General features: G+C 36.5%; 1 protein-coding gene across 2 annotated transcripts; it reads left to right on the forward strand.

The window, feature by feature from the left end:
* The first annotated feature begins 7197 nt into the window (after positions 1-7197).
* Positions 7198-14796, forward strand: LOC115988554 (tRNA wybutosine-synthesizing protein 2/3/4). Of its 2 annotated transcripts, none has more exons than XM_031112125.1 (9): positions 7198-7987; positions 8079-8463; positions 9106-10296; positions 10467-10596; positions 11338-11573; positions 12201-12336; positions 13001-13077; positions 14117-14223; positions 14318-14796. In XM_031112125.1, the coding sequence occupies exons 1-9, from the start codon at positions 7282-7284 to the stop codon at positions 14422-14424; spliced, it is 3075 nt and encodes a 1024-aa protein (XP_030967985.1). In that variant the 5' UTR covers positions 7198-7281; the 3' UTR covers positions 14425-14796. The 2 variants fall into 2 exon arrangements, with proteins under 2 accessions (XP_030967985.1, XP_030967984.1); XM_031112124.1 differs by having other exon boundaries at positions 7199-7987; positions 8073-8463.
* Positions 14797-20931: the final 6135 nt, after the last annotated feature.

The following is a 20931-nucleotide window of genomic DNA, read 5'->3' on the forward strand; positions in this document are numbered from 1 at the left end:
TTCAAAAATCTATCTTTTTAATTTCAACTAACCAAATATGTTTTTGATTTCAAAAATACAAGAAAATTGTTTTTTTTTTCTTTATATTCCCAATAACAAGTTTTTGAAAATAGAAAAAAAAAATGTTACCAAACATAACCTAAGCTTCAATCTTTTCCCACCAATTGTTTGTGAGCAGCTTAATCTTAAAATCCACAACTAGAAATGATTAAAACAATAATGAAAGTTCATCTCACTGATGAATTTCAAAACAATGTGTAATTCTTATCTGATATAGAAGGAAAAAAAATGGGGAGTTGTAATTTTTTTTTTTTTGAGAAACAGTTGTAATTGTTTTTAAGAAACAAACAAAGTTTCTATGATACCCTAAGATTAGCATTTTGGGACATTTTTCATTGCAATAAACAACACTTATAGTAATTTCTACACGGTGAGCAAATAATATGTTATTGCTGCGCATGCCATAATGTTTGTTATCATCAGCAATAATGCACACAAACTTATTAACATGATTCAGCAATAGCCCAGTTACATTTTCCACCTAAAAATAAAATAAAAGGCAAAATCAAAATCAAATCCAGCTATCCCCAAAAAATAAAAAATCAAAACAAATAATTTAAACTCCAAGCAACTATATCAATTCCAACTCTGTTTGTAGGAAAAGGAAAAGGGAAAAGTACATTTGAGTCTTACATTTACCTTTCTTCCAAATTTGAAATAACCCAAATATATTAAGCTAAGTTATATAAGAATCTTGTTTCTCAGGCCCCAAAATAATTAAAAATAAGAAAAAAGGAAAAAGAAGAAGAGAGAAAAAAAAATACTTTTCATTTTCTAAACTTTTGCGCTTATGGGCAACCAAAAAGAGAGCATGATTGGATTGAAATTTGAGATTATGTACACCTAAACTAATGGCTATTATAGATAATGATAAGGTACAACTCAAATTCAAATACTTCTTTGAATGAGGAGTCTCTGTATTTATAGATTCCTTCATACTTTTTGGGAAGATATATGTTTGTTTACCAAGAATTGTTTCTTATTTAAGAGACACGACTCTTCAGTAAATAACTAACTCTAACAATTAATTAATTCTCTACTATAGGTTGGTGAAGCAACATCATCCACCAAGTGAGAGTTATTATATAAGTGAGGTGCACCATATTATAGTGTGATTACCTATCACTATTATATATATGGTAGTTATCCAAATTTGTAAATTGAATCCAACGAATAATATATATAGAGAAAGCCTTTAACCATTTTTTTGGTAAGGTAGGACATTACCTTATATTTGATCACTCACAATGGCTTATAGTGAATCTCTTCAATTTGGATGGGCAACAAATCCAAATGCTTGTTTTATCTTATGTGTGGCTTCCTAGTCAGCTTCTACATCCGCTTGCCTTTGTGCTTCCACTCACCTAAAACCAAAATTAGAATTAAGAAGCAATTAACCAAAAAATTAGTTCAAGCCTGTCTTCGAATAGTTTGAAGGGAGTTGAAAACCCAAGGAAAAAATTAATCTTAAAAAAAAAAAAAGGATAATGGAAAATCCTTAAGAGGGAAAGACAGAGAGGTTGAATGTACTTGTGAAAGAGGAGATGTTTGGAAGCTTGGACAATTTGTGTTTTCCATGCTTAACAACAATGGTGATTTCTTGTTTATTTTCCTCACAAAAGGAGAGTGAGAGAAGCAAAGAGAGAGGACTGAGTGCTTCTTTGAGCTTTGGCTTTAAATATGTATGTACACACACACACACATATTGTATTGTCAATTTTGCCCCTATTATGTTAATTTACATTCATTTATCGAGTTGATGTTCATCACTGGGCTGGATTATAAGTTCATGCTTGGTTTGTTTTATTGTTGAATAAGTTCGAGCTTATTTATAAGTTACTTGATTAATTTGATAGAATTTTATGGTGTTTGTTCCATGATGATTTCTCTTTATCATTAGGCCAATAAAATAATTGGTTTTTGATGTAGGCAAGATTCAAATTGAAAATCTTATTCGATGATAAGAGATTTTATGAGTTACTTGATTAAATTAATTTATTTTTTTCCCATATATAGTAAAAACTACGATTATAATAATTTATCAGTTCACAAATATATGATAGTAATTGTACGTGCAAGTTAGATTGTTGAGTGTGTAAAGAAGGTGAGCTATAGATCTAACTATACATTTGAGTGTCAAAGGCTCATGAACAATAAAAATGAAAACTTTAACACTTTAACATCTAAAGAAACTAAAGGCAAAGCAAAGAAAGTAAAGAACATATATAATGTACGTGGAAAACCCTCAGAAAGGGGTGAAAAACCACGACAAGTGAAGGACTGAATATCATTCGCTCTTAAAAGCTCTCTATTATCTGAAAGTTTAAGGTATTACACATGACATTGCTCTTCCCAAAAACCTTTCTTCTTTCCTTACTTTCCTACCCAGATTTCTGTGTATCTTTTTGTCTCCTACCATAATTGTTCAACAACAAGTTCCTCTTATAGTACGAGGAATATTGTTAAGTATATAAAAACAGGTGTCAAGCTCTCATTCCCTCTATTGTACTATGCCATGGCTAGAGGAGAGAGAAAATCTAATGATGTCAGGGTAGTGGGATGAAAGGCAATTCTGCTACACTGTAAGGGACAAGTTTTAGACAAAAAAAGGGATGTCAGGGGAGTTAGGAGTGATGCACGTGTCCTCAATAGTGGTCCAACTTAACATTAACCAATGAGAGGCATTCTACAACCTCTGACCACGAGGGGTCGCTATCTCCTTTTCATGATAGTGCTGGGTGTCCATGCTAAGGCACACATTTCTCTCCCCCCAAGAGTGATCACACTGTTTGCACAAGTCAAGGGTATAATTCCCTTTACCAACACCATCTTCCCTTTCTTCACAACTTGTCCATGTGTAGGGTTTGGATCCAACCAAATCAGCACACTTGTTTATCTTGGCTAGTGTACCGTACAATAATTATTAACCAATTATAATTAAAATTATATTATTTTGAATTGGTTCTGTGGGGCCCAACAATTTTTGAGCCAGCATCATTTATTCGTTGAAGCCCAGAGGCCCAAGCCGAGGAAGGTTATGGCCCAGGCATGGTAATGCAAGTACAAAATAGCATTGGGATACAGCCGAGGACAATTCAGTCCTCGGCCTGTCCAAAGTCTCCTCAGAAGAAAGGGCAAAAATGGTATAGAAACAATTTGGGAAAAAATCTAAAATATCTGTGCTAATAGAAAAGGATATGCGGGAAAGTGTAACAACCAGGGAAAGCTGCCCTTACTGCCATTCAATACTCTGCACTTGACAGAGCCATACTCTCCAGCTTTTTAAACCACCCCCAACCACTCCAGATATGGGCCGATAGGACAAGTATCAGTCTTGGAATGCCGATCCTACACGTGGACGAAGGATAAGGAACGCATGTAAGTATAAAAGGAAAAGGAAGGAATCCAGAGAAAGGGGTTGGGAAAAAAGGGCCAAAAACCAGAGCCTCCCAGCCCGCCTCCAGGAGAAAGATTCCAGGGGTGAAGATAAATTAACCATGTCTGGATATCACGAAAAACCCACCGCCTGGTGATCAAGGCCTACCCTTTCAAACCCATGCTCTACAAATGATATTGTTTGGGCCTTTTACGTGCGAACCCAACACTGTTGCAGTTCGTTACAAAATTGTGTCCTTACAATTGGCGCCGTCTGTGGGGAAGGCTTGTGTGTTGGCATAGGCGGTAGGTTGAGAGAGTTTCTTTGTCATTTCTAACAACTGGTTATAGAGTTCTAGTGTAAAGTTCCGCTAGGGGCTATAATTCTTGAATAGGGGCTACGCTTGGTAGTGTCCATCGCACGGATGGTTCTAGGGGCTTGGCCGAGGAGCTAACTCCCCTAAAGCCGGGCCCCATACCAAAAACTGAGTTTTGGACAGAACCAAGGTATTGTATGGTTCTCGGACTCAAACCTATGGGGAAACCAACTACTTGGATGAGAAAACTGAGTTTTGGATAGAACCAAGGTATTGTATGGTCCTCGGACTCAAACCTATGGGGAAACCAACTACTTGGATGAGAAAACTGAGTTTTGGATAGAACCAAGGTATTGTATGGTCCTCGGACTCAAACCTATGGGGAAACAACTACTTGGATGAGAAAACTGAGTTTTGGACAGAACCAAGGTATTGTATGGTCCTCGGACTTAAACCTATGGGGAAACCAACTACTTGGATGAGAAAACTGAGTTTTGGACAGAACCAAGGTATTGTATGGTCCTCGGACTCAAACCTATGGGGAAACCAACTACTTGGATGAGAAAACTGAGTTTTGGACAGAACCAAGGTATTGTATGGTCCTCGGATTCAAACCTATGGGGAAACCAACTACTTAGATGAGAAAACTGAGTTTTGGACAGAACCAAGGTATTGTATGGTCCTCGGACTCAAACCTATGGGGGAAATCGAGTTTTCGAGGAAAAGCTGAGTTTCGTAAGGTCGGCTACTTAATAAAAAATCTAAGTTACTCAATCCCCGGCTCAAATACTATAAAAGGTTAAAGTTATTAAAAGTGTTAAGAAGATGGTGAAACGCCCTACTATTCAGCAACCTAGAGGGGCTGTTCATTTTACAGGTGGTATGTTTTCGGATGGTTACTTCCTACACCGCATCGAGCATTCAGTAGTCATCTCGGCTATTTTTGGGGTAAGTGTTGTTTTCGCAGGTCGGCATTGTTGTTTCAAACAACTCTATTAAAGTTATGATAATATTTTTTCCTTAGCAAATATTTTGACCCTAGGTGTCATTAATTTAATGCTATATTATTGTGCCGAACAACACTCGCAAGTTCATAATAGTGCCTCTCTCTTTGATAAGGGATTATGGCCCCAAGTATTGTACTCTAAGGTCGGCGGTATTGTGCTAGGCCGACTCAGTAAACTTATCATAATGTCCTTTCTTTTTCTGCCTAATAGGAGTTTCAGCCCTAAGTATCACTTGTTCGATTCAGTATTATTAAGCCGGATTGTTTCTATAAACACAGAGTAAGATCTTTTTATTAACTAGGACTTTGGTCCTAGACGTCGGTCAAAGTTTAAAAATAAAAAGAATTTGCAAGATTGTACGTCTATTTACTGCATTATCATTTCGGAAATATAGAGATAGAACATGTGAAGTAAAGTAGTAACAATTTTTATTAATATAAAGATGTATTACAATGTACAAAGAGGAGTTTAAACAAGCCTATACAAAAGGTGGATTACCAAAACAATATAAAAAAAAAACAACAACAATGCAGACAAGTAAACAGTCAGATGCCTTTTTTAAACTCGTCTCCGAAGTTCTTCCAAACTCTGCCCCAGTAATGCCCATATTGAGAGAAGGACCTTCTTCAGAAGAAGATGGAGGTGATGAATGAAAAGAAGGAGGAGAAGAAGAGGGAGGAGATGAAAGGAAAGAAAGAGGAGAAAAAGAGGGAGAAGGAAAAGCACCAAGATGGATCTGGTGGTGGAAAGAAAAAGAAAGAAAGGCAAAAAGAGACACCAGTGAACGAAGAGAGGAAGAAGCAGGGGCACTTAGTCCCTGCCTCAATCCTGACTCCTAACACACTGGTGCCATGTTAGTTATGCTCATGAAAGAGCGGCTGGTACTGATAATGGGTGTCCTCGGCTCAGTCACGCCGAAAGTTTGACGTGACGAGCCCCTACTTCGGATTTTGGCTGAAAGAAAGGTGAGACAGATCTTGAGTCTCCGCCATCCCTGCCCTGACCGAGCCATTTCGAGCTTTATTAAAACATGGTGTTTTTGGGAGGGGTATGGTTCCTTCATTACTTATTATTATGGTGAACGTATCACAAATTAATGTATAACTAAGCGGGTAAAGTAAACCCTAGAGGAGGCTAAGGATTTCAGATCTCAGAAGGATAAAAAGGGGTCTCTGTACAAGAGTAATAGCCTCCTACTTTTCTTCTTATATGAAGGACAAAACGAAAGGTATTTAATTTATCCAGATTTCCAAGAGAATCTGTAAGCGAGGATGTACCCGTTCCACTTCCCCACATCATAAAACAAACCATCGAATTTAAGTAGTCTTGTAAATAGACGTCATTAAAGACGCGTTTTTGATAATCAAACGGCGAGAACGCGTCAGGAGTAAATTCAAAAGAATGTCTCGTAGACCGGTACATTTCCTGGGCAGATGGAGAACCGCCAACATTAATGAAAGGCTGAATTAAATGAGTCATAATAAAGGCTTGGTATTACCAAAACCCTCCTCTCCAACCAAGAGGTCGGATAGCAGGGTTTTGAGGGGCTATTGTGGGGCCCAACAATTTTTGGGCCAGCACCATTTATTCGTTGGAGCCCAAAGGCCCAAGCCTAGGAAGGTTATGGCCTAGGCACGGTAATGCAAGTACAAAATAGCATTGGGATACAGCCGAGGACAATTCAGTCCTCGGCCTGTCCAAAGTCTCCTCGGAAGAAAAGGCAAAAATGGTATAGAAACAACTTGGGAAAAAATATAAAATATCTGTGCCAATAGAAAAGGCTATGCGGGAAAGTGTAACAACCAGAGAAAGCTGCCTTTACTGCCATTCAATACTCTGCACCTGACAGAGCCATACTCTCCAGCTTTTTCAACCACCCCTAACCACTCCAGATATGGGCCGATGGGACAAGTATCAGTCTTGGAATGCCGATCCTACACGTGGATGAAGGATAAGGAACGCATGTAAGTATAAAAGGAAAATGAAGGAATCCAGAGAAAGGGGCTGGGAAAAAAGGGCCAAAAACCAGAGCCTCCCAGCCCGCCTTTAGGAGAAGGACTCCAAGGGTGAAGATAAATTAATCATGTCTGGATATCACGAAAAACCCACTGCCTGGTGATCAAGGCCTAACTTTTCAAACCCATGTTCTACAAATGATATTGTTTGGGCCTTTTACGTGCGAACCCAACACTGTTGCGGTTCGTTACAAAATCGTGTCCTTACAGGTTCGTTTAAGAACATATAAAAATTTAATTAACCTAACATTGTTATATTAAAATCATATATAATTTGTTATTACAAATGGAGTGTTAATATTATTGATAAATTAAAAATAATAATTTGTTATTACAGAAGTATATAATATTTTTATTTATACATAAAAATATATACTGCTATTGTTTGTGTACAAGACCGTTTTAGGCCCAGCCGCCAAGCCCACTTTTCTACCCACCATTTTGTTTGAAGAGGGTTTAGACTTTAGAGGGTTTTTGCTTTGCAGTTTGCTGTTGCACAGCGTGAAAATGGAGTTCGAGAAGAGAAAAGCGGCGACGCTAGCGTCACTGGCATCCTCAGACACCGACAAATCACCGAAGGGCACGTTGGACACTCCCATCCTCCCTCTCATCAACACCCTCAACAACCACCCTTGCTACTTCACCACCAGCTCCTGCTCCGGCCGTATCTCTATCCTCTCCCAACCCATACACCAAACCCAACCCAACAAAAAATCCAAAGGCGGCTCCTGGCTCTTCGTCTCCCACGACCCGGCCGATCCCGACTCGGTCATCTCCCTCCTCTTCCCCGACTCACCAACTCGCTCCCAATCCCAACCCGAACCCGAGTCCGAACTCGTCCTCCGCTTCGAACCGCTCATCGTCGCCGTGGAGTGCAAAGACCTCGCCTCGGCTCAGTCGCTGGTCTCCACGGCGAGGTCGGCCGGGTTCAGAGAATCCGGCATAACCAACGCGAACAACAAGCGCGTGATCGTCGCGATCCGCTGCTCGATTCGGCTGGAGGTTCCGTTGGGGACCACCGAGTCCGTCATGGTCTCGCCGGAGTTCGTTAGGTACCTCGTCCGCGTGGCCAACGAGAAAATGGAAGCTAACAGAATCAGAACCCAAGGCTTTCTCCGCGCTCTGCAAAATGCCGACGTGGCAGAACCGGAACCGGAGCCGGAGCCGGAATCGGAATCAGAAGCTCGCGGCGACGATGATGATGAACATTCCGGTAAAAAATTGAAATCACGTAGTTAAAAACGCAAAAGCAAAATTGAGTGAGTCAGTGGTTTGAATTTGAAAATATGATTTGGCAGGGGCAGATTTGAGTGTGCTGCGTGTGGTTCCGATAGTGGTTTCCGGTGAGGAGGCGGTGGAGAAGCTTTATCTATGGGGACACTCGGCGTGTAGTTTAGCTTCGGAGAAGAAAGTATTGGTTTTTGGTGGATTTGGAGGAGTGGGAAGGCATTCGAGGAGGAATGAGGCTTTGGTGCTTGATCCATATTGTGGCACATTGGAAGTGATTGGCAGTGTTGAGCCTAATCCGAGTCCGCGATTAGGTCATAGTTGTTGTTTGGTTGGAGATTGCGCGTTTGTTATCGGAGGCAGGGGGGATCCTGTGAATGTTCTTGGTGATGTGTGGGTGCTCAATAGAGCAAAGAGTGAATGGAGATTAGCAGAATGTAGTGGTAGTGCTTTTCCTCCAAGGTGAAAAGCCTTTTTGTGCACTAATGCTTTTCTATTTTAGTACTTCTCATTTCATAGTTGAAAAAAAAGGGTATTGACTATTGGGTTTGATTAGCGGGTTTAAATTCATAACATCTTTGAAAGTCTAGGGATTGATTTGAAACTAACAGAACTATAGGGTTTAAATTTGCCATCTTTTAACTATAGTATAGGTTTAATTTAAAATCACCCCTAAAGAATAGGGTTTAAAATGTAAAACTCTAAAAAAGAATTCTGAAACATTAGTTTAAATTTTAGGGCATTAGTCACTAGTTTGAATCTCCCATTTCTTTATCTTCCCTTGGAGCCTAAACTATACTACAAATGCCTGTGTCCTTGATACCATTATGTGCCTTGGTAGTTTAGTCTTGGAATCGAAAGCCTTAATAATCCTTATGAGAAATTACTTCCAACTGCTATTAAAAATTTTGACTTTTCATTGTAATGTAATACATATAGGTTAGAGTACATTCGAATGTGCTTTGTTGATTGCTAATTTGCTTAAAATTTGGTGTGGGACCTGCCAAAATAAGCTCAAAAAGTTTTTTTTTTGTTGGGTAATATCATGTGACCAAAATAAGCTCAAAATGATCAAGCTTTTCAAAATATTTGTTTGTGACACAGGCATAGGCATGCAGCAGCTGCTGTAGGCTCAAAGATATATGTATTTGGTGGACTTGACAATGACTCAATCTCTTCATCCTTTCATATCCTCGACACAGTTAACCTGCAATGGGAAGAGTTAGAGGTTGGTGGGGAATGGCCATGTGCCCGTCATTCTCACTCTATGGTGGCATATGGGTGTAAGCTATTTATGTTTGGAGGATACGATGGTGACAAAGCACTTGGAGACTTGTATAGTTTTGATGTTCAGACATGTCAATGGAAGAAAGAAAAGACAGCAGGAAGAGGTCCACATGCTAGGTTTTCCCACTCAATGTTTGTGTACAAAGATTATCTTGGGGTTATTGGCGGTTGTCCTGTCCGGCAACATTGTCAAGAGTTAGCACTACTTGATTTGCAGCTCCAAGTGTGGAAGCATGTGACACTTGATTCTGTTGGCAAAGATTTGTTTGTACGAAGTACAGCTAATGTCATTGGTGATGATCTCGTTTTGATTGGTGGTGGGGCATCTTGTTATGCATTTGGAACAAAGTTTAGCGAGCCAATGAAAATCAACTTGTTACCTTTAATGACTTCAAATGAAAATTTTATGCCTTCTAAAAATGGAGATGTGCATGGTACCCGCAGAAATGATGGGGTGACAGGGAATAAGAACGATAGCTTTCAACATCCACGAATTGAAAATTTGCGAACTTTAAAAGAAAATCTTGACTTAAATTTCGATAGTGAATTACCTGGAATGAATGAAAGTCAGATGATTGCTTCGCATTGGGTTCTACAACTTGAAAGGAAGTATGCAAAATTGGGGAAGGACATACTGAAGAAGTTTGGGTGGTTAGATCTTGAGAGGAAGGTTTATTCTCGGGAGGACGGAAAACATATTTGTTTTCCTGTTACCAAAAAATTTTGTGGTGTATTTCATGAAAGGCAGCATCATTTGTTTGATGCACCTGAATTAGATAATGACCATCTATTGAAACCATTTACAGGAAAGGGGCTTTTGTTAAACGAGATCTCAAGTTTGGAAGCTTTGAATCTTTTAAAAGAGTGTGGTGCAACTAAGCTGGTAGATGAGGTAGTTGAAGTCAAAAGAACTGCAAAGTCTCCCTTAAAAGTAATGGGTGAAGCTGTGGCCTCGTTGATAAAGAATAGAGGCCTTTCAGAACAACTATTAGAGGAACTACCCACAAGGTTTGTGCTTTGTTTTGTTTTTGTTTTCTTGTTAGCTTCAGTGATATGGATTGAAAATAGACATGAAATAGTCTAAAGTTCAGGCACTTTCTGGCACTTTATAGTTATCTAGTGGAGGCAATGTCCATGTACTGTAGTGTTGCTCATTTAAATTCTTCTGGCCTTTTCAGATGGGAGCGACTTGGTGATATTGTTGTGCTTCCAGTCACATCCTTCAAGGATCCTGTATGGGACTCAATTGGGGCAGAGGTTTGGCCTGTTGTTGCCAAATCACTTAATACAAATCGTCTTGCCCACCAGGTAAGCTATATGCTTGAATTATGTTATGTTGCTCTTTGATGACTATTTTTCTTCATTTTGTTTCAGAATACATTCTTTGTGTTGATTCTGTGAAAGTGTGTATTCAATTTTTTTGGTTCATTGAACCTCGGTTGTCATTTTAAAATAAAACTAAACTTAATATTTGAGGATATGGGCTTCTTTTAGGATTGAATTACATGTGATACATACATGGAAAGATGATATAAAAGCACATTGACTGTAACCAAAATTTAATTTTACTCTTAGAATGAACATATTCTGTCCCAGAGTTCAGGCACATCATCATCAATTGATTCAGATAATTTATATAGATCCTTCCAACATGGGAACATTGTCATGACATGATCCTTTTGTCTTTACTATTATTGTTATTATTATTATTATTTTTTTTCCTTTTAGGTTGATTTTATTATCTTGGAGGTGCTTAAGTTCTAAATTATTCTCCATATTGTTTATTAGTCATATTTTAAAACTAATTATGTAGTATATCCTGACAAATGGGCCACTAGCAATACATTTTGTTTTCCTAGCAGGTGATATATTATAACACTAATAATTCAAACTGTAAGCTATAAAACTACATACCATGTTCGATCAGAATGAGTTGCAGATATTCTCATCTGAATTTCACTAACTAGAAGGTTTTCCAATGCTTGTCATTGCTTTGTAGTGAATTGGGTGTTGCTCATATCTTAATTACTTTTTTTATGGTATTTCTAGGGCAGAGTTGCACCAACAGGAACAAGGGACAGCACTTTGGAGATTCTAGTTGGAGATAATGGTTGGGTTGATCATCGCGAAAATGGAATTCTCTATTCTTTTAATGCTACTAAGTGTATGTTCTCCTGGGGAAATCTTTCTGAGAAACTCCGTATGGGCCATCTAGATTGTAAAGATGAGGTTATTGTGGATTTGTTTGCTGGAATTGGATATTTTGTGCTGCCATTTCTTGTCAGGTATGCTGTAATTTTCTCTGGATTCCCTATAGGATTGGTTTTACTTGTCAAGAGTCCTCTTGTCTACTTGTCACGAGTTGATGTGAATAGGGAGACAAAACATCAGGTGGCGTACAACTGGAGATAAGAGGATATATAATCTTTACACATGTATCAAATTTCATACATGTAATGCTCTTAAAAAAAATTCTTGAGAATAATTAATATAGGATTACAGCCATTAAGCTTTAACTCAAATGGCACCTCCTCTTGCAGGAGCAAGACAGAGGGTGAGATTGTGGTTTCAAGACCAGTTGTTGCATGTGTAACTTACCAATAAAAAAGAAGTGTAGTATTACTATTATGCACATTAGTCTGCTGGACCTCTGGCTTACGATACCTCCTGAATTAAACCCAATGGATGATTGTACATGGAGCCTTCTAGCAGTCTACTTTTTTTTTGATGTGTAAGTTACACATGCACTTGATGGGTCTTGAACTCATGACCTCACCTTCCTCCTATCCCTTATAAGGGGAGGAGGTGCCAATTGAGTTAGAGCTCATTGGCGTCTGCTCTTTTACAATCATTTCAATTGCTTGATCATTTGTACACTAATAGTGACCTGATTGCTAAACTTCCTTGGTCAGGGCCAATGCAAAACTAGTTTATGCTTGCGAATGGAATCCCAATGCCATTGAGGCACTCCAACACAATCTACAAGCCAATTCAGTTAGTGATCGTTGTATCGTACTTGAAGGAGATAACCGGATTACAGCACCTAAAGTAAGTCCATACACTGATTTATTTTGTTAGTTAATAAATACTAAATAGTCAAGCTGTAGCACTAGCATATCATGATTAAATTCCTATTAGGTTATTCTAAGTTAATGAAAATTTTATTGTCTAGTGATTTAGAGAGGAAATTTTAACTGACAATGTAGATTTGAAGGTCATGACTGGTTAATAGATGTTGTCCTGTCAACTTTCCTATGTAATGTTTGATGAACATTAATTTTTTTTTGATAGGTTGATGAACATTTTTAAATGCTTGATTTTGAACTTAATTTGGAAGACGAATTATTATACTTAGATGCTTCTTTTATTTTTATTAAGTCAAGAACTGAATTTACCACAACCCACCTAATAGTTGCCTAAGCCAAAGTCCGTGGAGATCTTCTGAGGTGTCAGTTGAATGTGTTATCTTTTGACGCTACAAATTAAATTTAGAAGCACACAGCCAACTGTTGATGGTTGAAACCTTTTATGGCTGGTTTGCAACAGATTGTGAAACCATCCTTTGTTGATATAGAATACTGATGCAATGAGCTAGTTTGCAGTGGCTGATATTTTACACTGGTCCAAAAGGAAAATTTTATCATGAAAGCATGCATTAATGTACAAGAAGATGGACTGCTCTGATTGATTCCTTTTGATTTTCTGCTTGCAGGGTGTTGCTGATCGTGTCTGTCTTGGTCTCATTCCAACAAGTGAGGGTAGCTGGGTCACTGCTGTAAGGGCATTAAGGTAACTGCCAATACTCTGTATATGGTTCCATTCAATGACTTGTTTTTTTTGTTTTGTTTTGTGGTCCAAATTGTCTTCAGCTTCCAGGAAATGTTTAAGACTGCATTACTTCAAATTTTTGTTATTTACTTTTTCAAAATGTTTAAAATTTCTATGTATCCTTTCATTGCATTGTTTCTTGTTGCTGTTTTGTATTGTAGTTTGAAACGTCTCAAATGTCCAGGAAATGTTTCAAATTCTGAACAACCTCAGTGTTAAAACTTCTATTCCTGGCTTAGGTTTTGTTTCCAAATATACATTAATTTCCACGAGATTCTTTCTTATCCAAGGCATGTGGACTTTGGATTGAAATTGAAATGTATTTTCCTTATGTGCATGTGCCTTTTCTCTTTCAAATCAGAAGTCATTTTACATTTCCTTTTGTACGGTACTTAATACACATGTTACCGAGATTGCTTTAATGTTGCACTAAGTACTGAAATATATTTTAGCCTACAATTTATCACTCTGTGTGCGTGTCTCCAAATGTGGTGAAAATAAAATAGAGGGAGGTAAAATTACAGGGTTCTAATGTTCTGTGGAGCTTAATGTAGCTGCAATTAAGATAGATGCCTATTTTTAGTGGAAAAGGTTTGTCATGATGCTTTTGTGGCCTCTTACCATCTGTTTCTGATTAGCTTTTTAGAGCAGACTTAAATTATATTTACTCTTTAACTCATCAACTCATCAGGGTACCTAGTAAGTGAAAGTTTATATCTCAAAGTGTAAGTTTCTCATCCATTGGAACCTAAAAATAGCATCTGGATTTTGGAAACCATTAATACATGTCTTTAGCTGCAGTTTTGTTTTCACTGTTTGTGATTGGTTTTGAGAAGCTTAATCTCAGATTCTCAAGTAAACTGGATCCAAATTTGAAGAAAAAATTGTTACATTTATTTGCTCAAATTAAGGTCTGAATTATAGATTCAATTGCATATGAGATCTTAGTCCCTATTTCTTTTGATCGTCTTTCCTTATATTGGTAACACTAATAATGCAGGAGTGCGGGTGGGATGTTACATGTGCATGGAAATGTAAAGGACTCGGAGGAGGGTTTGTGGACAGAACATGTTTTGAAATCAATATCTGAAATTGCTAGATCTGAAGGTATTGTCTTCTTGGCTTAATAGGTGATGCTTGGACGTGTTGAAATTATGCTGAGGACGTGTAAAGTGTAAACTATCTCCTTTCTGATTCACAGGTTATTGCTGGGAAGTTTCAATAGAACACGTGGAGAGAGTGAAGTGGTATGCCCCGCACATCCGCCATCTTGTAACAGATGTAAGATGCAGACCAGCCCAAAGATAGCACTTGAAAGTTGAAACCCAATGTTTCCTTAAGGTAACAAAGTACACTCCTGCATGTTAAGCATTATCTGGGGGGATTGTGAATTATATTACATGCCATTCCCCAAGCTGATCTATCTCCATTGTTGTACCCAATCTCAAAGGTAGCAGTAGCTCTCCCTCTCTTTTTTTGGTCAGAGGCAGTAGAATTGAAAATTTACATATCTGAGGGGTCCCATTGACCCAGTAGGCAGAGTAGATTGGCCCAATTGATAAATCTGAGGATAGGTTATTTATTGTTTCTAGATGAAGATGTGGAATGCTTTGTAGAAGTTCTGTATCAAATTACTGAGATTTTATAAAAGATGGAAGACTTTTGTGCATTTTAGTAGCAGTAGACTAGTAGTTCGTGTTCTCCCTGTATCAAATAGTGCTTGTCACCGCATTGAATTGGGCCTGGTTTTCAGCACCTATAATTAATGGTCCTATAATGGACTCTCATTTGTGCATTTTGTAGCTATTTTAAAAAGTCATGCAATGAACACCCACATGGGGGGCAGCATTAATGCAAAATCCTTTTTTGTTCATGATTTGGTTAACGAATCAAAAAGACAATTTGGATGCACCAGTGAGGATTGATTCGGTTGGACAGTATAGTTAACTTCTTGATCCATCATTTTGTAAATAAACATGGGCTGACTTTGAACCAGAAATGCCTCTTTTTAATGTCACAAATGCGATAAACAAGGGGAAATCTTGCTATTTACTAAGAAAATTGAGAATCAGACAAAAGCATTGGGACTTGTTAGGATAACTTAGTTGCAAGCCTAGGCCCAAACTATGCCTTAATTTTCAACCCGGGAACTTTTAAGAACCTGCCGGTAGAATAGGATCCTTTCTATTTAATAAGATTTTCTAGTATCTAACAGTGTACATAGTGTTTTTTATTTAAAAAAGAAGAATTTTTTTTTTTTTTTACATAGTATTATGTTATTTGAAGTTTTAAATCATGTAACATTAAATATAGCTTTTATGTGCTTCTAAAAAAAAATATAGCTTTTAAGTTAATGATGATATGAAATTTTGAAAATACTATTAACACCGGTAAACAAAGCTTAGAACGTGAATTAACATGGATCACAGAGCCCAACTAGTTGGGTTCAAAACCCCAAAACCATATCTTATGGGTTTCGTTTACTTATCATGGACCTCGTTGCATGCATTCAGAGTCTTCAAAAGCCTAGAGTACCAACTAGTTGGGTCTGTGACTGTATGTGTAGTCGTCCAATAATAATAATAATAATAATAATAGCGTGAAGAATAATGACAGTACTAATATGGAGTGGCCATATTAGTAAAAATAATAATAATAGCACGTGTGTGCTAAAACTACACAATTGAGAATTCTAGTAGGTGGAGTTTATGATTACTGTGAAAGTGGCCATTAACTCTAGAGTTGGTTTGCACTTTACACTTTACACTCAAAACTTCATGATGGAGCCCGAAATATGAAGCATGTATGAATGGCTAAATTGAGTACACTCAATAGTCACATGTGCATTGAAGGATTTATTTTTATTTTTTATTTTTATATTAATAAATTGAGTACTTTTTAGCTAAAAGGAAAATAGAATGATGGTAAGTAATAATAACTCTCAGGACTTAAAATACTTGCAAGTTTTATTGTTCTATAATTTAGTGATATTTGCATTCCTCTTGTGAGGTTTAATACCGTTTCAGATTTGAGGGAGAGTCTTTCGTTTTGTGCACGGAAGTATATAACAAGATACAGAACTGATATGTGTTTATTTTAAGACACGTATTAATATCATCTCTTTCAGACTAGTATACAAAAGTACTGAAGGGAAGTCAAACACTATATTTGATTATTTACTAAAAGTGGATAAAATAGAATCACACCTAAAAAAAAAAAAGTCTTTAAAAAAATAAATAAATCCCCCCAAATTAATCAAACTAAACCCACTTAAAAAGACCAAAAAAAGAGAGAGTATAGTGTGCAATGCTGTACGGGAGACTTACTATATGATGCCCATCTCTATTTAATAATAAAAATATCATGGGGAAAAGAAAACAAAGATGCAACTTGGCTATTCGGCAGTCCGTGAACGTTTCTATATATGTGACTGACATCTTGTATTTTCCATTTATGGTCATAGAAAATATAACAATTTTTTTACATTTTCCTATAGTCAAAGTTCCCTTCTTTTATTTATTTTTATATTTGCAGATTGCCATATCACATCTTGGGATCTATTTAGTATAATATTCCGCATAGATTATTGATAAACTAATTAGTTAATTTTATATATATATATATACTCTTTTGAGAAGTTATAAATATTCCTTTATTTTTTTACCTAGCATTTCCAAAAGAAAAAGCATAAGACTACAAAAATTTCTACAATTTCTTGCCACAACTATGACGTGGCAAAGTGTGATCGGTGAATAAAAATAGTTGGTTCATGTGTAAGTAATAGTTAACCATTCATAATTGTGGCAAAAATTTGTGGTTCTAGAATTATTCATTTCAAAAAGTGCTAATTACTTATTAGGTTGGTTTCTACATCTACGACGATTAGCTAGGATCAAATTTAACTAAAGATGAAATAGGAAATGATAATGTATAGATTGTAGAACCCTTCTTCTACATCTACATCTAGAACTAAAGCTATAAGCTAAGCATCATTATGTGAGTGATGCAATGGTGAGAGTGTGAGTCGTCACTCATGGTAAGGATTTCAACTTTCTAACTTTGTATAAAGAACAACACCTACTTGTAGTAATACAAGTTCAAGTGTCGGTGTCGGTGGCCGCATTGTCGAGGGTGGTCCATTCAAGTCAATTACCTTGGCTCCATTCCAGCCAATTGGCAGTTGGTACCACTCCACTTTTATGCTAACTTGGTAATGCCGACAAATTATGTAATCTTTTATAATGTAGAAGTAGAACCCCTCATCAGTAATAATAAAGAACCCCTTATGGCTTTAAGTAAACTAGTACTAAATTATTAACATCTAAATTACATTAATTCCGTCTGCAATGTTTGGGAGGAAGAGGAAAAAAATATAGTTTGAATGAATTGAAAGATATATAAATATATTTCTCATTCCATTTTATTCTATCTTAAGTATTAATTAACAAAAAAAAAAAAAAAAAAACTTATTTCTTTAGTGAAATAGAGGCAAAAAGTCAATCTTACTCTTCTATGGAGATTAAAAAAGAAAAAGAAAAAAGAAGAGGTTAAAATGCAAAACTACCCTCCATGTTTCACTAAAACTCATTTAAGTTTTTAATTAGCTCAACTGGTAAAGTCTCTGATGGTTGAATAAGATATCTGGGGTTCAATCCCCGTCTACACCAAAAACCGATTGGTGTCTTGGTCTGATAATAAAGAGCATCATCAGGAGCGGACGCCATAGATATCTGGGGTTCAATCCCCGTCTACACCAAAAACCGATTGGTGTCTTGGTCTGATTGGTGTCTTGGTCTGATGATAAAGAGCATCATCAGGAGCGGACGCCATAGGTTGAAATTCTCTTAAAAAAAAAAAAAAAAAAAACTCTACTTTAGTTCTCTAACTTTCAAGTTTAATCAATTAAGACTTCTCCATCCATTTTTGTTATATGCTGTGGTTAATTTTCTAATTTTTTAAATTGAAAAAATTCAATTAATAATTATATATATATATATATATACACAATAAAGTTGTGGTGTAGTGATAGCGGTTTTAGTGCAAATACCTATTGGAGACGGAGAAGAGGCGTCCGGCTCATTTTTGTTCACAAGCCAGAGGAAATGTGTCACTGTCAATGCCATTCCTTTCTTTCCTTTTTTCTTTTTTCTTTCTTGTTTGTGTTTTTGGTGACCTCCCTTTTCATATGGTAGTGATGGGTTTAAACCTGATCTATAGTTATATAATGAAAATGATGTTTCTATATTCGTTTTGGCATCTTTCACATCATTCTTTGAAACACCATGAGAAAAAAAATCATACGAAGAAGATCAGAATTGTTAAAGAAATAGAGAGGTGGTATACTTTATTGTATGTATTTTATTGAATGTTTGCAATCTCTAAACGGAAGTCATCCATATTTATCGCATAGAGAGGTGGTCTAGTGGAAAGAAGTCTTTGTGATCTATTACACATGTGAGTTTGAGAATTGTGGCAAGCCCCATTAGTACCCAAATGGTTTCACACCGTAATGCAATATGGAGGTTTAAATGGTGCGGAGGCAATAATCACACCTGCAAACCTCTTTTTTCTTTGAGCAAAAATTCTTTCCTACTTGTGGAACTTACAATAGTAAACATGGAACTTACAATAGATTTGTAAACAAGATATTGTAAAAATAATGCTTCTAAGTTCATAAATTCATAAGTAACATATAATGACATATTAATAATGATGAAATTTATAAAAGGGCAAATGATTAACTTTCAAAGATAACATGAGAAGTGAGATTATAACTAAAAAAAGTACTAAATTTAAGGATCATCTTTGATTTCTAAGACGTAATACAAACATGAAAAAATTTAGGTAAAGTTTCTTAAATCCTATATTTCTTGTTTTCCAATTCATATAGTTGTATAAAACAATAGAATATAGAATATGTTCTCTTTCAATCTATATATTCAATGGTCAATATAGGTTACATGCTTAAATTAAATTGGGAATCCAAAATAAAACCCCTAAAAAATTATATCTAAATTTATCCATACAAATAAAGAAGTCAGGTTAAAAAAAAAATGTTTTGAATTCCATTATGTTCTAGTTGGAATTTTCCTTTCCAATTAGTTAACAATTATGAATCACTTCCCTATTCCATCTTGTTCTAAATTCCGGCTCATTCTACTCCATTCTACATGTTTCAGTTCTTTTTACTAAATTTCACTCAGTACAGTGATTTTCGACCAGTATATAAATAAATCATTATTTATTTTATCTAAACTCTTTTTTTATTTTTTTTTATTACATCTCACACGTATGGAATTTTATTATTATTATTGTGGGGGCTGGTTAATCAATAAATATTAAAACCGTGTTAAACTGGGCTTGTGGCCCATCCGAGGACGTTAAACCATCTGAGGAGGTCCATATAAGATTATAAGGGGAACCAAATGAAAAGATAAGTAGATATCACATGAGATGGGTCTAGTATGCGTCTGAGGACAAAATCATTCTCGGCAATATGTGTCCGAGGATGACCTGGAGGCCATATTGTTACAAACACACTTCGAAACTAGATTACCACTAAAGGTGGGACATGGGACCAAAGGTAAGAAAGAAAAGATAAACAAATATCTTTAATAACTGCTGCCTCTGCATTAATTGCCTCTTAACCAACTCTCTGGCCGCATTAATGTGGAGGTGATGCCTGAACAGTGATGAAGCAACCTTACAGCTGCTAGTTGAAGGTTCTAGGAAGTGTTAGATGAGACAGGAAGGGATCCCCCAAATCCAACCTACACGTGTGTGGTGAAGATGACACCAAGAGGGCAGTATATAACATGAAAGAATGCATTGAGAGAAAGGATCGGAACTTCTAAACGAGTAGTGCCTAGAAGAAAACCTTATGAAATAAAGAACTTAGCTTGTTTCAAGGAGAAATTGATCGTAATATTTGTGTTAATCCATCTAAAAACGTTTGGTTTAATCGTTTTTCTTTTGAATTTAATCTAGTTCTTTTATATCCACGCTCTACAAATTTATTGTTTGGGCCTTTAGCGATCGAACCCAATACGAGTTTGGGATCATTACAAAATTAAGTCCTTACAATTATTATTATTATTATTATTTTACTTTAATAATATGTTTTTCTTGTATACTTTAATTTGATATGGAATAATATTGCATATTTAGGTATATAAATTTTGTAATATATATATATATATATATATGTAACTTTAGTGATACTCTCGAAATAGTACGCTTAAATAGGTCAATACTAAATTATTCCGTTCCAACTGAAATGACGTTTGTAACTGTTCAAAACATTACTCAATGCTAATTACTAAGTAAGACACTTCCATTTATTAATAAGATGCCGAAAGCCAGGGGGCCAGCCATGATCCCTCTCCTCCATCTCTCATCTCTGCATCTATGTACATGTGTTATGTGTATGCCCTTGCCAGAGGAAGATGGCCATCAATGAGAACTGATAAGTTAACGTGTACTTGTCTCTTTAATAGTACAACAGGTATCTTCCATTTTAGGCTTCAGAAGCTTGAATAAGCTATGCAATTATATTAGCAATCATTAAAATAATGCAGTTAAAGGGCTACCCCACTTGGAAGTGAAAGAAAGGTACATTGGGGCTTTCGCTTTTGTTGTTTACTTGGTTTTTTACTGCCCAGCAAGAGGTGGTAAACATCAAGTCAAGTGTATTTTTCCTTTTTTGGGTTGGCCTAATATCAACCAAGTGTGCTTATGGTAAGGACCAAGGGCAAAGAAGGATTTGGAGATGATGCTGTGAGCTTTTATATGAAATAGAATGAGGGATGCTACTGT

The sequence above is a fragment of the Quercus lobata genome, chromosome 5, assembly GCF_001633185.2.
Source record: "Quercus lobata isolate SW786 chromosome 5, ValleyOak3.0 Primary Assembly, whole genome shotgun sequence".
Classification (NCBI taxonomy): Eukaryota; Viridiplantae; Streptophyta; class Magnoliopsida; order Fagales; family Fagaceae; genus Quercus; species Quercus lobata.

Excerpts from the sequence above, each read along its gene's own strand:
- LOC115988554 (XM_031112124.1), top strand. The coding sequence starts at position 7,282 with ATGGAGTTCGAGAAGAGAAAAGCGGCGACGCTAGCGTCACTGGCATCC. Across the intron at positions 8,464-9,105 it reads GGTAGTGCTTTTCCTCCAAG|GCATAGGCATGCAGCAGCTG; the intron begins GTGAAAAGCCTT and ends TTTGTGACACAG. Across the intron at positions 14,224-14,317 it reads TGAAATTGCTAGATCTGAAG|GTTATTGCTGGGAAGTTTCA; the intron begins GTATTGTCTTCT and ends TCTGATTCACAG.